The sequence below is a fragment of the Neophocaena asiaeorientalis genome, unplaced genomic scaffold (assembly GCF_003031525.2).
Source record: "Neophocaena asiaeorientalis asiaeorientalis breed wild unplaced genomic scaffold, Neophocaena_asiaeorientalis_V1.1 scaffold882, whole genome shotgun sequence".
Taxonomy (NCBI): Eukaryota; Metazoa; Chordata; class Mammalia; order Artiodactyla; family Phocoenidae; genus Neophocaena; species Neophocaena asiaeorientalis.
Genome location: NW_020173141.1, coordinates 232,180 through 244,974, shown reverse-complemented (window position 1 = coordinate 244,974; position 12,795 = coordinate 232,180). Strand labels below are relative to the sequence as shown.

Genomic DNA, 12,795 nt, shown 5'->3' with positions numbered 1-12,795 from the left:
TAAGCAAAAGCAGTAGCTTGAGGAATTACCATCTAAACATAATTTGTGAATTTTGTGAATACTGACTGGAGTTCAAACATAGTCATATTTTCTAGAGAAGGCCTCCCTTTCACCTCCACTTTGGAGATAACCTACATGAAGCAGCAGGGTTCATTCTGATGCTTGCAAACGTGAAATAGGATTCTAACAGAGAACTTCTTAACCTGGAGTCAACGTGTTCCCAAGGGGTCCATGGACTGAATTCAGAGCAACCATGGACTTGCATGGGAGACAAATGACATCTTTATTTTCACGAACACCTAACTGAAATGTGGCCTTTCTTTCAGTCATGACCGTAGCCAGAAAACCACAGCAGTATTAGCTGGACCAATGATTTTGTTTCCAGTAGAAATCACGGATATTTTCATATCACATTAGCATTGTAAAGATCTCAAAATAAGTTTATGTTAATCACTACTTAACAATTTAAAGTAGACCTGCTTCTGGATCATGTTATTTCAAATGTCATCAGAGAAGCACACGTGGAACTGTATCACAGACTTGTTCTTTTAACCTTTTAATGACACCACTGAATTAAATTTTAAAAAAACCCAAAAAACATTGTTCAGAGGTGGGGCCTTGGCAAATGTCAAAAGGGTTCATGGCACAAAAAGCTTAGGAACTTCTGTCTCAGAGGCAGTGGTGTGCTAGTTAATGTTTACCAACCGGCTTTCGGGGACAAGGGGAAAAACAAACCTGATTTGTACTGTGTGCCAATTTCCATGGTTTAAATGCTCCCGTTGTGGCCAATTTCAAGCTACCAATCTGAGGCCAGGGAAGAGGTACACAACCTGCTCCAGCAAGAGCGAGCCCCAGCACACCACTGAAGGTTTCTTCTCTCCCAAGGATTTAGGTTAACAGATGTCACGGCAGTGAATGATAGAACTCCGCTGATTTTCCACTCATGCAAGGATGTGGCCATAGAAAGAGGGGTCTCGGAGTCTAAGGATCATCTCATTTAGATTGGGGTAATATTTTAAACTGTGAGATAAAGCAGCATTAAGTGTGCTTTACTGAGATTCCCTGGGAGCAATGAACCATATCTTTATCTTCAATGAATTCATATGTAACACCCATTACCCATGTGGTCTACCCCTGACCCCTAATTTTATCATGTAGGATGTTTTATGATACAGAGAGCAAAATGATTTATAAAGCCCCTTCACTATGTTTTAATGGAGTGAGCTGGCAAGAGACAGCTCTCAAAAATCATGCTGAACTGGGATTTCTCTGCACCTCCTATCAGGGTAGCTTGCTCGACTGCCAGTCATTGGTCTATGAGAAAATCTTAATTTAGAAACAGAGTTCATGTTTCCCTAAGAGTTCTCATTCTAATTTTATACGGAATGCAATTTCCGCTCATTCTCCTTGCTGATCTAGGAGAGGAATCACAGTATTGATTCTGAAAAGGCCATTTGAAATGCTCCACCATAAGGCAAACTTTTTTTTTTTTTTTTTTTGCGGTACACGGGCCTCTCACTGTTGTGGCCTCTCCCGTTGCGGAGCACAGGCTCCGGACGCGCAGGCTCCGCAGCATGTGGATCTTCCCGGACAGGAGCACGAACCTGTGTCCCCTGCATCGGCAGGCGGACTCTCAACCACTGCGCCACCATGGAAGCCCGGCAAACCTTTTTTATAGACACTGGAAAGTCAGGTTTTTAAGATTAATCATTCTAAGTGTACCTTTAGCTTCTGTATTATTTTATAAAATGTTTAAAGCAGGATCACATAAAGCAAAGATTGATTCCATCTTCATGTTATTTCTATGCTGTTTTACCCATCTGGTTATCTCCTCAACCTAAAATAAGTCTCAAAGAAAATATATTTTATTGGTTCTGACTACTTTCAATTATAAATCGAGCCAAATCAGATAATAAATAGTTTCCATCGGGAAGCTTCGCCAAGATATCTAATAGTGCAGTTAAGGAAAATTTAACTGAAAACGAATTGCAAATATTTCTGTTTGCGTAAACAGTCATGAAAGGGCAAAATACTTTAAAACATTTTAAAGTTAGTGCTGCATCTTCAGTGTGTGGTTTATTGCTGTGAAACTTCTCCCCATACACAAAATTTCCTTTTTCTTCTTCTCTTTACAAGAACTACTGTCCCACTTACCCTCTGTTCCGTACATTCTGGTACTTCTATCACAGATTTTGATATCATCAATTTTGTATGTATAGTTGAAGCCTTCTTATCTGATGCAATCCGGATCATTAATTGAAAAAGATTAAGCTGCCTCCAACATTGTACTTTAAATTAAATTGTAAATGTGCATCCATTTGCCAATTTTTAGAAATTGGATTGAAGCACTGCCTTTCTTTATAAAGCATACCCGTAATGCACCACTGAAATCCTTCTAGATTTTCACAGTTTCCCCTAATCTTTTACTGTCATCTCTGCCATACTAATTCTAAGAGTTTTCTTTAGCAATATACTTTTACAAAGCATCTGACTTTGGTTGCTCTAGAAATACAAACTCTTTTCAAGCTTATTTCGTTAATTTAAATATTATTTAATTAAATCGCATAATTGCAATCATTGGTGCAACTGGCATAAACAGAGTAGAGAACAATCACACCTGCCTTTAAGTCCACTTCAACTTGCCAGGGGGAGTAGCAGGGGGCAAGTGGACCAGGGGAGCCGATCATCCTGGGCGTTCAGGTACCTCATTCAACGTATTCCGCATGGAATGAGGCGCACTGCTTAGTCCAATTCGTTTTGGGTAAGTGGAGGTCAGCTCGGAGGGCTCCTAGTGTGTTTCCCCACCTTTATTGAGATCCAGGGGCTGTGTCAAACTTTTTAATTCGCCCCAGAACCAGAAGCAAAGCGCAGAGCACAGTGAGCATGAATAATTACTTATTCAAATAAGTTTGAAACATTTTACTACCCACATAAACCAGTTAGTTGTCATCTCAATAACCACAAATATTTTTAGATTTCTAAATGTATTTTCTAAGCCCCAACAGTATATTTGATACTGGTTCTTCTAAGGGACTGGCATGCAAGCTGATAAACTGCCCCAAGCTTCAGGGACACAGGATACAAACTCCTGTAACCTGCTGATCTCTGTGTTGATATGCAATGTCATTTTCATCTCAGCTGCAGGGAAGGGGTTTAGAGCTAATATCCTTGGGATTTACTGGTTTTCTGACCATGTTGTTTTATTTTTTTAAATCATATACTGCATAAGGTTTCAGCCGGGGGCTGGTCAAAGGACTTGTTGCCTCAGAAAAAGACTGCTGTCAAAGATCTTTCTCCTGCAGAATTTTTAAAGCTACTATTCAACAGTCAGAAGGCTTGAAAAAAAACACAATGTATCAAAAATTAAGAAGATCCTGGAAATCCATAAAACATCTCAAATAAGTACTCTTAAATAAGGAAGTACTACTTCTATTTGTCTTATTTTAGTTCTGTTAATTCCTTCTCTTCTTCAGGGTGTCGTTAGTGGGCGATTACATGACTTCACTATGCTCACCATGAACTTTAAAATATCTAACTTAGACAACTAGTTAACGTCCAGCATTTTCTAACGTTCAAAACTCCACCTGTCCTTACAAAACTAAATCTACTGATGTCCATCTTTTAAGTACTTCCTGCGTCAATTAATATTTTTTTTAATTTATTATCTATTTGGCTGCGCCGGGTCTTAGCTGTGGCACATGGGATCTTCACTGCCGCATGTGGGATCTTCATTGTGGCACGCGGGATCTTTAGTTGCGGCATGCGGGATCTTTTTTGTTGTTGTTGTGGCATGTGGACTCTTAGTTGAGGCATGTGGGATCTAGTTTCCTGACCAGGAATCGAACCCAGGGCCCCTGCACTGGGAGCGTGGAGTCTTAACCACTGGACCACCAGGGAAGCCCCAATTAATATTTTTAACAGTCATCCTAATCTCCACTTATGGAATCTCCCCAGACTACTTTCTCAAGCCAAACTGCAGTCTCTTTATTCCAGCCCCATACATTAAGTACATATTTATAACATCTATTTCAACAGAATGGAGGTACACGACATTTAAGATAATTACTTGCTTATCAGTTCCTGCCATCTGTGGTTGCCTGCTGCCATCCTGGTTTTATAAGCAAGATAAAATTGAGGCAATAAAGTCAGAGAGCATTTTTTGGATTCTCTCTATAGATTGATAGGTCAGTACACATTCAATAGCTATTTCTGCTTTGTTGTTTCTTTTTCTCTGGTGATGTGTTCTTGCCCTTTTGTTTTTCTCATTAATATCTCCATTCAGGGGTCAAGAGGAGGAAGGGAAGGAGATGAAATTCAAATGAGGTCACCTGGCCAGCTATTCGTTGGCTGAAGCAAGTTCCCAAGAGGGCAGTTTCGTGAGCGAGATTCTCTCCATGGTCCACTTTACCCTGGACAGATGCAAGTTTGCTCCAACACTACAGACCGTGACCCCATTTCCTGCCAGATGTTTTGCACTTGTGGCTCATGGTCATGAGAGGTGACCAGGCCAGTGAACAGGGATGACTCAGGAAAATCCTGCCTCACCTCGAGAAAAACAAGTGGATGTGTAAGTCATTCTTACCCCTCGAACCACTGACCTTTTCACTTGTTAAATTCTTGGACTAAAGGTCTGTCAGGAAACAAGGCTCTAACTACTGATTCAAACAGGGTTTGAAGATTATTTGTTAATCTTTCTCCCCTTCAACCTCTACAATGTCATTTAAACTGAAGGGGTTCAGAATGAGACTCCCCAAGATGTGCCACTTTGGCACGCAGACTGTTTTGAGCTGAAGACAGTCAAGGCCCAAAAGACTCAGGAAGAGCTTCTAACCACTCTCTTAACTACCTTAAAGAATTTAGATAAGGGGCCTGGTTCAAAGAGAGAGCTATTACCAGACATAACTTTCATCTGAATGACCTACCTGGATGGCAGGGCAAACATCTAATTACCAAACATCTGCTCTTCTTATCATCCTGTGAATTACTCTCCTCCCCTTTGAAGCCTCAGGTTCCTATCTCATTCTTTGCCTCACGATGGCATCTGCCCACCTTGCCCTTGGGTCTCATATTTTACGGGACCCCTGTACCTATGTAATTAAGTTTTTCTCCTGTTAACCTGTCTTATGTCAATCTAACTCATAGCCCAGCCAAAAAGAACCTAGAACAGTAGAGGAAAAATTTTCCCTTGCCTATAAAACCGAAGTCAAACGTGAGCTTTTGTAGAGCCCACAAGCTAAGAAAGGTTTTTATGTTTTCAAATGGCTAAAAACAATCCCAAGAGTAGTAGTTCATGACACATGAAAAATATATGAAATTCACGTTTCAGTGGCCATAAATCAACTTGTTTTGGAACAACCATCCCAATTATTTATGTATCACCTGTGACTGCTTTTGTGCTACAAAGGCCGGAATGAGTCACTGCAACAGGAACTGTATGGCCCGCAATGATGAAGATAGCTGCTATGTGGCCCTGTCCTTTCTCATTCTACACATTTCTGGTATCCTTACCACCTCAGAATCCATGTGCTTTACTACTTTCCATTTGTGCAGATTATTTTATTTCTCTTGAAATCCTAAGTCAGGGGTGCTACCTCCATAAAAATGGCTTTTACTCCATTTTAGAAAGTACTATGTGATAACCAAGATTTTCAAAAGATCATAAAAACAAATGACGCTTCATCCCTTCCAGGTGGTTAATATAGTTTAACGTGTGTGCCCACGGACTTGTGATACTACTACTAAATTGTTTTCACACTTTCTCAAATGCTGAAATAAATGAATTTTGCTTCTGAATCATAACTGAAATGCTAATCAATGAAAGAGGAACTAAGCCCATTTCTGTGGTATAGAATCAAAATACACGAGCTTGTGGTACCACTATTTTTCAGAAGATTAATTTCAGGCAATTAAACTGCCCTCCTGGAGAATATAAAGAATGCTTTTAATGGCTTTGGGTGTAGCCTTCAAGCCCTCAGCAGACAGTATCAGTGAGCCAGCTGTCCGGGGCTGGGAGTGTGTCGTCCAAGGAAGTAGCCATGCTAGGGCAGCAAGCTCACTGCAGAGGAGGCTACCCTACAGGTTGGGGTAAAGAGCACCAACCACAGAGGGCCTCAGAAATGGGATTCTTGGCCTGTAGCTTGGAGCGGTCAGATGCTCTGCTCCATCCCCCTCACCCCGTCCACACCACCCATCACGGCCATGAGGGGCAGGGAAGGGGAGAAGGGAGGCTGGTTCTCCTACTGTAGGTTTTCCCAGAAGCACTGCCTGAGGTGCATATTTGAGTCCAAGGAGTCTATCTGGGAGGCAGTCCCAGGAAACACCAGTCCAGGAATTGGGAAAGTTAGACAGGAAAGGGAAGGCAGACAATGAAGGATGTGTTACCAAGGACGCTCACATGGGTTGCTTGAACATAACGCCCCCAGGAGACTCTAGGAAAAGGCCTCACACACAGGCCTCAGCGTTATCCCACCTGAGGGGCAAGGCAGCTTCCTTAGCACTTTCATCCTGCCCTGACTGGGGCAGAGTAGCCTTCCCAGGATCCAGAGAAAGCCTCAGGCCAAGAAACACAGGTACTACTGGCAGTTGGAAGTTGGTCAGTGGGCCCTGACAAACCTACAGCGACCTTTCCTGGCCTCCATGCTGCTTCTAGGAGGATGGGGAGAGTGGGAGTAGATACAGGCCGGAGCCAGCCTACTCTACAAGCTCCACTCTCCCACCACTCCTGGCTCTTCTACTACTGGGTTGCCTAAAGGGTTTAGACTGGAAAAGACAAGTTAGATGGTGTGGTTCCTGTGTTGTCATCGTACAAAGGATATGGGGTGGGGCACAGGGAGTGGAATTGACAAGCCCTTGGTTCTGGTCCCAGGTCTACCAATGCGTAATTCTGGCAAGTTTAATAGCTCTCTAGACTTTACATACCTCATCTATAAAATGAGAGTTGACTGGGTCTCAAACATCCCTTCTAGACTAGACTCAACAAGTGACACACGCACAACCCCTCAGAATAAAAGAAAACCGACTTCGAGATTTCTCAGAAGCACCTGGGACTGCAAATTCACCTCCTTCCACCTCCCAGGAGATAGTGTCCTACTCCCCTTGCAGCCCATTAAAGCTCCATCCCTTTATCAGTATGGGGCTTGCCAACATCCTAGCAAGGTGTCAACCCACATAATTGCGCCTGGACCTTACATGTGCACACAGGCCACAGTAAAATGGCTGCTGTCACGTCTGGTGTTCCTATTCTCCTCCCTCACTGAATATACTGGAAGCTGAGAGGTGCCCTGCCCTGGGTGTACCAGGATGTACCAGGATGTACAGGGGGCTGGTGCCGAACAGGAGGAAACACAGTATTCAATTACACGAAAGGTTTCATCTTACCTTTCCTTCCTGGCAGCAGTTTAAATGACATTGCAATTGAACCCAAAGCAACAGACTCATCACTTACCAATATACACATTTCCAGATATGGTATAAATGAAGCTTGTCCACCCTGAAAAGGGACCAGCGACATTAAAACGTTAGTGTCCATAATGCCAAAAGGAACAAAGAGATAACAATATCAAATATTTAATACTCTACATATGACATACAAATATATAAACTTATATAAGTTACAGATACAAAAGGTTTGAAGATGAAATCTTTTAGATCTACATACATTTTAAAACTTAAGTTCTGTAAAGTTTTAAGCACAGTCCCACATGCATGCATTCACACACACACCCCAAAACCTAAATGTCTTGGCCTCAAGTATTTAAGAGCCACCCAAGTAGACAGTGTGCTATTCACTGGCTACATATCTATATGCCAACAGCTGTACTAACAAACAAGCTGTTCCAGGTCGAACATCATGTTAATAACTACGACACACCAGTTGGGCTTGAACCTGAGTCTCCTGCATTGGCAGGCAGACTCCTAACCACTGCGCCACCAGGGAAGTCCCCTCCAAACAGTTTTAAGTGACAACCCACTATCTGCCCTCTTGGAACGAGCACTGGATTTCCACGGATATTTACGTATTGTCCCTATGGCCCACAGGGGACGCTGCAGCACCACTGAGGGACATGAATGGAGGAGTGGCCAGCTCAAAACAGAATCAGAACATCACTCCGTGTGCCTCTGGGAGAAAAGAAGATCTGCGAAGGGAATGCAGGGCCGAGTCCAAGGTACAAGGGCAGGACCCAGACTGGAGTCTGTGAGAGAGTCAACGTGGTGGCAGAGTAAACAAAACCAAGACAGGCATGGAAGAATCACAGAGGACAAAGTAGACTCTAGGGATGTGGCTGTGCTGGCAGGTGGGTTGAAAAGTGCAAGAGAGGCCCACGTGATAAGGCATGACTGGTCAAACTTAACATAAACTGAGTCTGGTTCGGAAAGCCTGAAGGATGGCAAAACAAAGACAGACACTCAGGTGGACGCCAGACGATATTTTTTTCATCCTCCTATTTCACACTTTTTCCTCCCCGAGATTTTACGAGAATGAGTGTAAGGGCTCTGGAATTAAGTCTAACTGCTCAGAGCACACTCGCTCTTTTGCTCCCTTACTGACCCAATGGCTCAGTCTTCTGAGCTCGGCCTCCCATCATCCAGTGACCAGCTACCACTCAGGTGTACTTGTTGTGGGTGGAGACAGAAAGACGAAGGCACAGCCAGGGGTCTTCACATTGTCCAATTTGGGGGGACGGAGGTTCGTGATATACGCTGAAGACACATGCTAACTGTTCTCAGCCCATAAATACCATTAGCAATTCGGTATTTGTGTTTTCCGTTTCTTTTCTCTTTTATGCACTATATATTATTTGCTTAAAAACTAGAACTCAGTGTTCGATTTTGGATAGCTTTCCAAAACACAGAGAAATAATTCATCCTTGGGAAAGACTGCAAAGCATTCCATTGCAAGGACGTGTTGTGATTGACATAATCGATCCTCTCCTCATGGTTGAAAGGTATTAAAAAATTAATGGTTTCCAAGTTTGACAGAACGTCAGAGGTCTCAATTGTTCAAGTGGGTTTTTATTTGGAATCATTTTGATTATTCTAAACTCATTTCTCCTCCACCGCCTCTGCTTCATTCCTACTCACCCTTCAAGCAGAAAACTAGTCTACACATAATTGCCTCGGTCTGTTTTCTTTCTCTTTTTATCTTTTTAAATCTTTTATCCAGAAGGACCAAACGTTTGCTTAAAGGAATGGCCAAGTCAATGTATCATGTGCATTCCCCTGTTGTTGTTCCTTGCGAAAGTCTTCCATTAGGATACAGACTCCACCTTCACCATCAATAACACAATTCATGCTACTGGCTAGAAGGCACAGAGTGTTACAGGGAATAAAATAGGAACAGAGGGCAATTTCCTTTTTTCCTTCTTTTTATCATGTTGTCTATCTGCACTTGCTTTCTACTGAACCTAGTTGAATTCCCACTAAGCATTTTTTCTTAAAACTATAGCAAAACAAGAGTCAAATCATGTGAATGCTTACTACACGTTTACGAACTACCACATTTTTTTGGAATTCCTTCTCTGCCAAGAGCAGGATTGTATCATCAAAGAGTTCTCTTGTGAGATTTTCAGGTCCTTCTCATCCTTCTTTGTTCCCCTATCTTTCCTCCCACTTTTCTGTCCTGCACCAGGAATGGATACCATCCTGGCATTTTTATTTCTGTCTGAGGTCACAGGCCCTGCAACTGTGGTCTCCAAGCTACTGGCTCTTCACAGCTGGGAAGCTCTTTCCCCTCCCCTCCCTCAGTCAATGACAACGAACAGGAGCTGGGATGAAGGTCACATTAACCCCTGGTCCTGTAGCTTGGGTTAATCGGCAACACATTTATGTCAGCCCTTCTTCAGTCCAACAGAAGACGTGGAAAACTTTTCTTTTAAACACAAATCATTTTCTGTGGCATTTGCTCTCATTTCCAGGGAGGTTCCCAATTCTTGCAAACATCCCTAGTGAGAGCATTTCTTGGCCTACATTCCTTGCCTTAACCCAGCTCATTTTCCTTCCCCCTCAGTCTTAAGTTCATTATTTCAAAGAACTTTCCAATGGCTGCTTATACATGAATGTGTAGAGAAAGGAGAAAAACATGACTTGGTGGCACGCCAAATCCATGACAAAGGTCAGCTCTGGGTTCGAAAGGGGGGAGGGGAACAGGGCTAAGGAGAGAAGAAACCTCTACCCAAACTCTGGGTCACACCAGATAGCTCTGCATTCAGCTTGGGTAGGCAGCCCACTCACCATGGACCTCATGCCTGGCCTCCTGGACAGGAGGCAGACCCACCGGGTCTTCCCTTCCCCCTCCTCATTCCACCAAATTATTTGTTAATTTTTCCTTTGAAATAATTTCAGACATACAGAAAAGTTACAAAAATAGTATAGAGAATTGCCATACACCACTCACCCAGATTCTCCAAAAGCTAACCTGTTATCACATATGCTTTAACATTCTCTCTAGAAATATACATCATTCTTTATTTTCTGAAATATTTGCGAGTAATCTTGGAGACACGATACCCCGTTACCTTGAAATAATTTCCTAAAAACAAGGATATTTTCCAACGTAACCCTAGTGCACTTATAAAAATTATGAAATACAGTATCAGTTTAAAAATTATGACCATTAATACAATACTATTAGCTATGTACAGATATTCAAATTGAGCTAGTTGTCTCAGTAATGCTTTTTAGGGCAAAAAGAAAAAAACACGTCTAGGCCAGGATGGAATCCGGGTTCACATGCGGCATTTAGTTGTCATGTCTAATCTCCTTTCATCTGAAATAGCTCCTCGGTCATTTTCTTCATTAAAAGTACAGACCCATTATTTTGTAGAATGTCCCTCAGTTTGGGTTTGTGTGACGGGTCCTCATCATTAGACCACATTGTTTGTTAATCCCTTTCCCTCTCAACTTAAGAGACTGGTTTTTGTTTATTTTCAATACTTTAATATTTTAGTTCAGAAGAGCACAAAGGATGAAACAATGAACATAGACATTGGCATATTTATTTCGTATCTTCCTTCTCTTTTACAGATAAAATCATATAGGTGAGAGAAACAGCCCCTAACTGGTTGCCTCCGATCAGTTTTCTACACGCAGAGAATGTGACTTTGTTGCAGGAGAAGGGGGCACGAGAGAATGGTCACGTCCCGGGTCTCATCCGAGCCCCTGGGACGGGCTGCCAAGTGAGGGTCGTTGGCTTCACAAAGGAAGGAATTCAAGAGGGAGCTGAAGTAGAGTGAAAGCAAATTTATCCAGGGAGATATGTGCTCCATAGACAGAGTGCGGTCCATCTCAGAAGGCAAGAGAGGCCTCTAGGGTGTGGGGAGGTTAGATTTTATGGGCTGGGTAAAAGGCTAACGAGTGGGAGGAGTATTCCAGCTAATTTGGGGAAGGGGAGGGGATTTCCAGGAATTGGGCCACGGGCCATTTTTCTGGCCTTTTGTGGTCCACCTGGGAACTGTCACGGCAACTGTGGGTGTGTCATAAACATGCTAACGTATTACAATGAGCGTATGATGAGGCTCAAGGTCTACAGGAAGTCAAACCTTCTGCCATCTTGGGCCTAGTAGGTTCTAACCAGTTTTTGTTGTACGTATCTGCTTCGATTGTCACATCTCTTTCTCTCTCACTCTGACTCCCATCTCCCTCTTTCATTTATACAGATCCTTAGGACTACCTCAGTCCGCCTGGATCACCCAGGCTAATCTCCCCATCTCAAGATCCTTAACTTAATCATACCTGCAGCATCCCCTATACCATGTAAGGTAACACATTCAAAGGTTACAGGATTAGGTCGTGGACATCTTCGTGGGGCCATTATTCTGCTTACCACAGAATAATGCGATAAGCTATATGTTCTCCAAAGCAATTTTGTTGACTGATGTACATATACTCTAAAGAAAAGTTAAAAGTTGAGGGAAGCAAAATTAAGTTTTTCGATACCATAACAATCCTCCATTTTTTAACACTCCAGATCATGCTTTTAAATGCCAAGTAGCAGGGATACTGTGAAGGAAGATGGAGAAAACAAACAGAGTGCTTGCTGAGGGCCCAACTTTGATGCAGTCAGTCAGAAGACAAAGGGGACAGGAGGACCAGAAGGCGCAAGTTTCTCGGCAAAGATTGATATTTTCCTAGAAATACAGATTTATGTCCTTCTCAATGAATGATAACACATGGTGCTATCTGTATATCAGTTCGCAGCAAGGGAAATCAGACTGCTTTGCAAGAGATGGTAAAAGTCACTGCAAAAAAACACAAAACACAAAACACAACTACTTATTCTTACTTTAGCCAAGAACCAACATGAAAAATGTGAGAGGAATCTGGTACTGTCAGGGACTCAACAGATTGGATTCTTTGTAAGTGATGCACCATCTAGCTCAATTTCTGATATCAAGTGCCTTCCAAATCATCACTGCATGAAACATCTGTTTTCCGCAAGATTAGCACAGCCCTACAGAAATGTGCCTTGCCCGAAGGAAATAAAGAGATGGTAAAAATCGACTCCAATATTATTTATGGGATGGAATTCAGATAAAACATGTCTGACTCATGAGAAATGTTGCCAGTCTCCCTTAACTGGATGTCCCTTGGGACATATGCTTTTTTCTGGTGTCAGAAATGGGACGGTAGCAGTGTATGCCTCTATTTCTATCCCTTTAGTTTGGTGATGATACAAGAAAGTCAGCACTAAATTAGTCAGATTGCAAAGCTTATGCCAAAAGCCAAACAAAACCCAGACATCCACGTCAAATCCCTTTACCATGAGTAGCAAAACAATCAAAATATTATAAACAAAAC

General features: G+C 42.4%; 1 protein-coding gene across 1 annotated transcript in view; it reads right to left on the bottom strand.

The window, feature by feature from the left end:
- PIR (pirin) overlaps window positions 1-12,795 on the bottom strand; it is a 97,678-nt gene that overhangs the window by 19,483 nt on the left and 65,400 nt on the right. Inside the window, exon 7 of the mRNA XM_024744130.1 lies at window positions 7,445-7,489. Coding sequence (XP_024599898.1) covers window positions 7,445-7,489 — 45 coding nt within the window. The remainder of the gene's footprint in view (window positions 1-7,444; window positions 7,490-12,795) is intronic.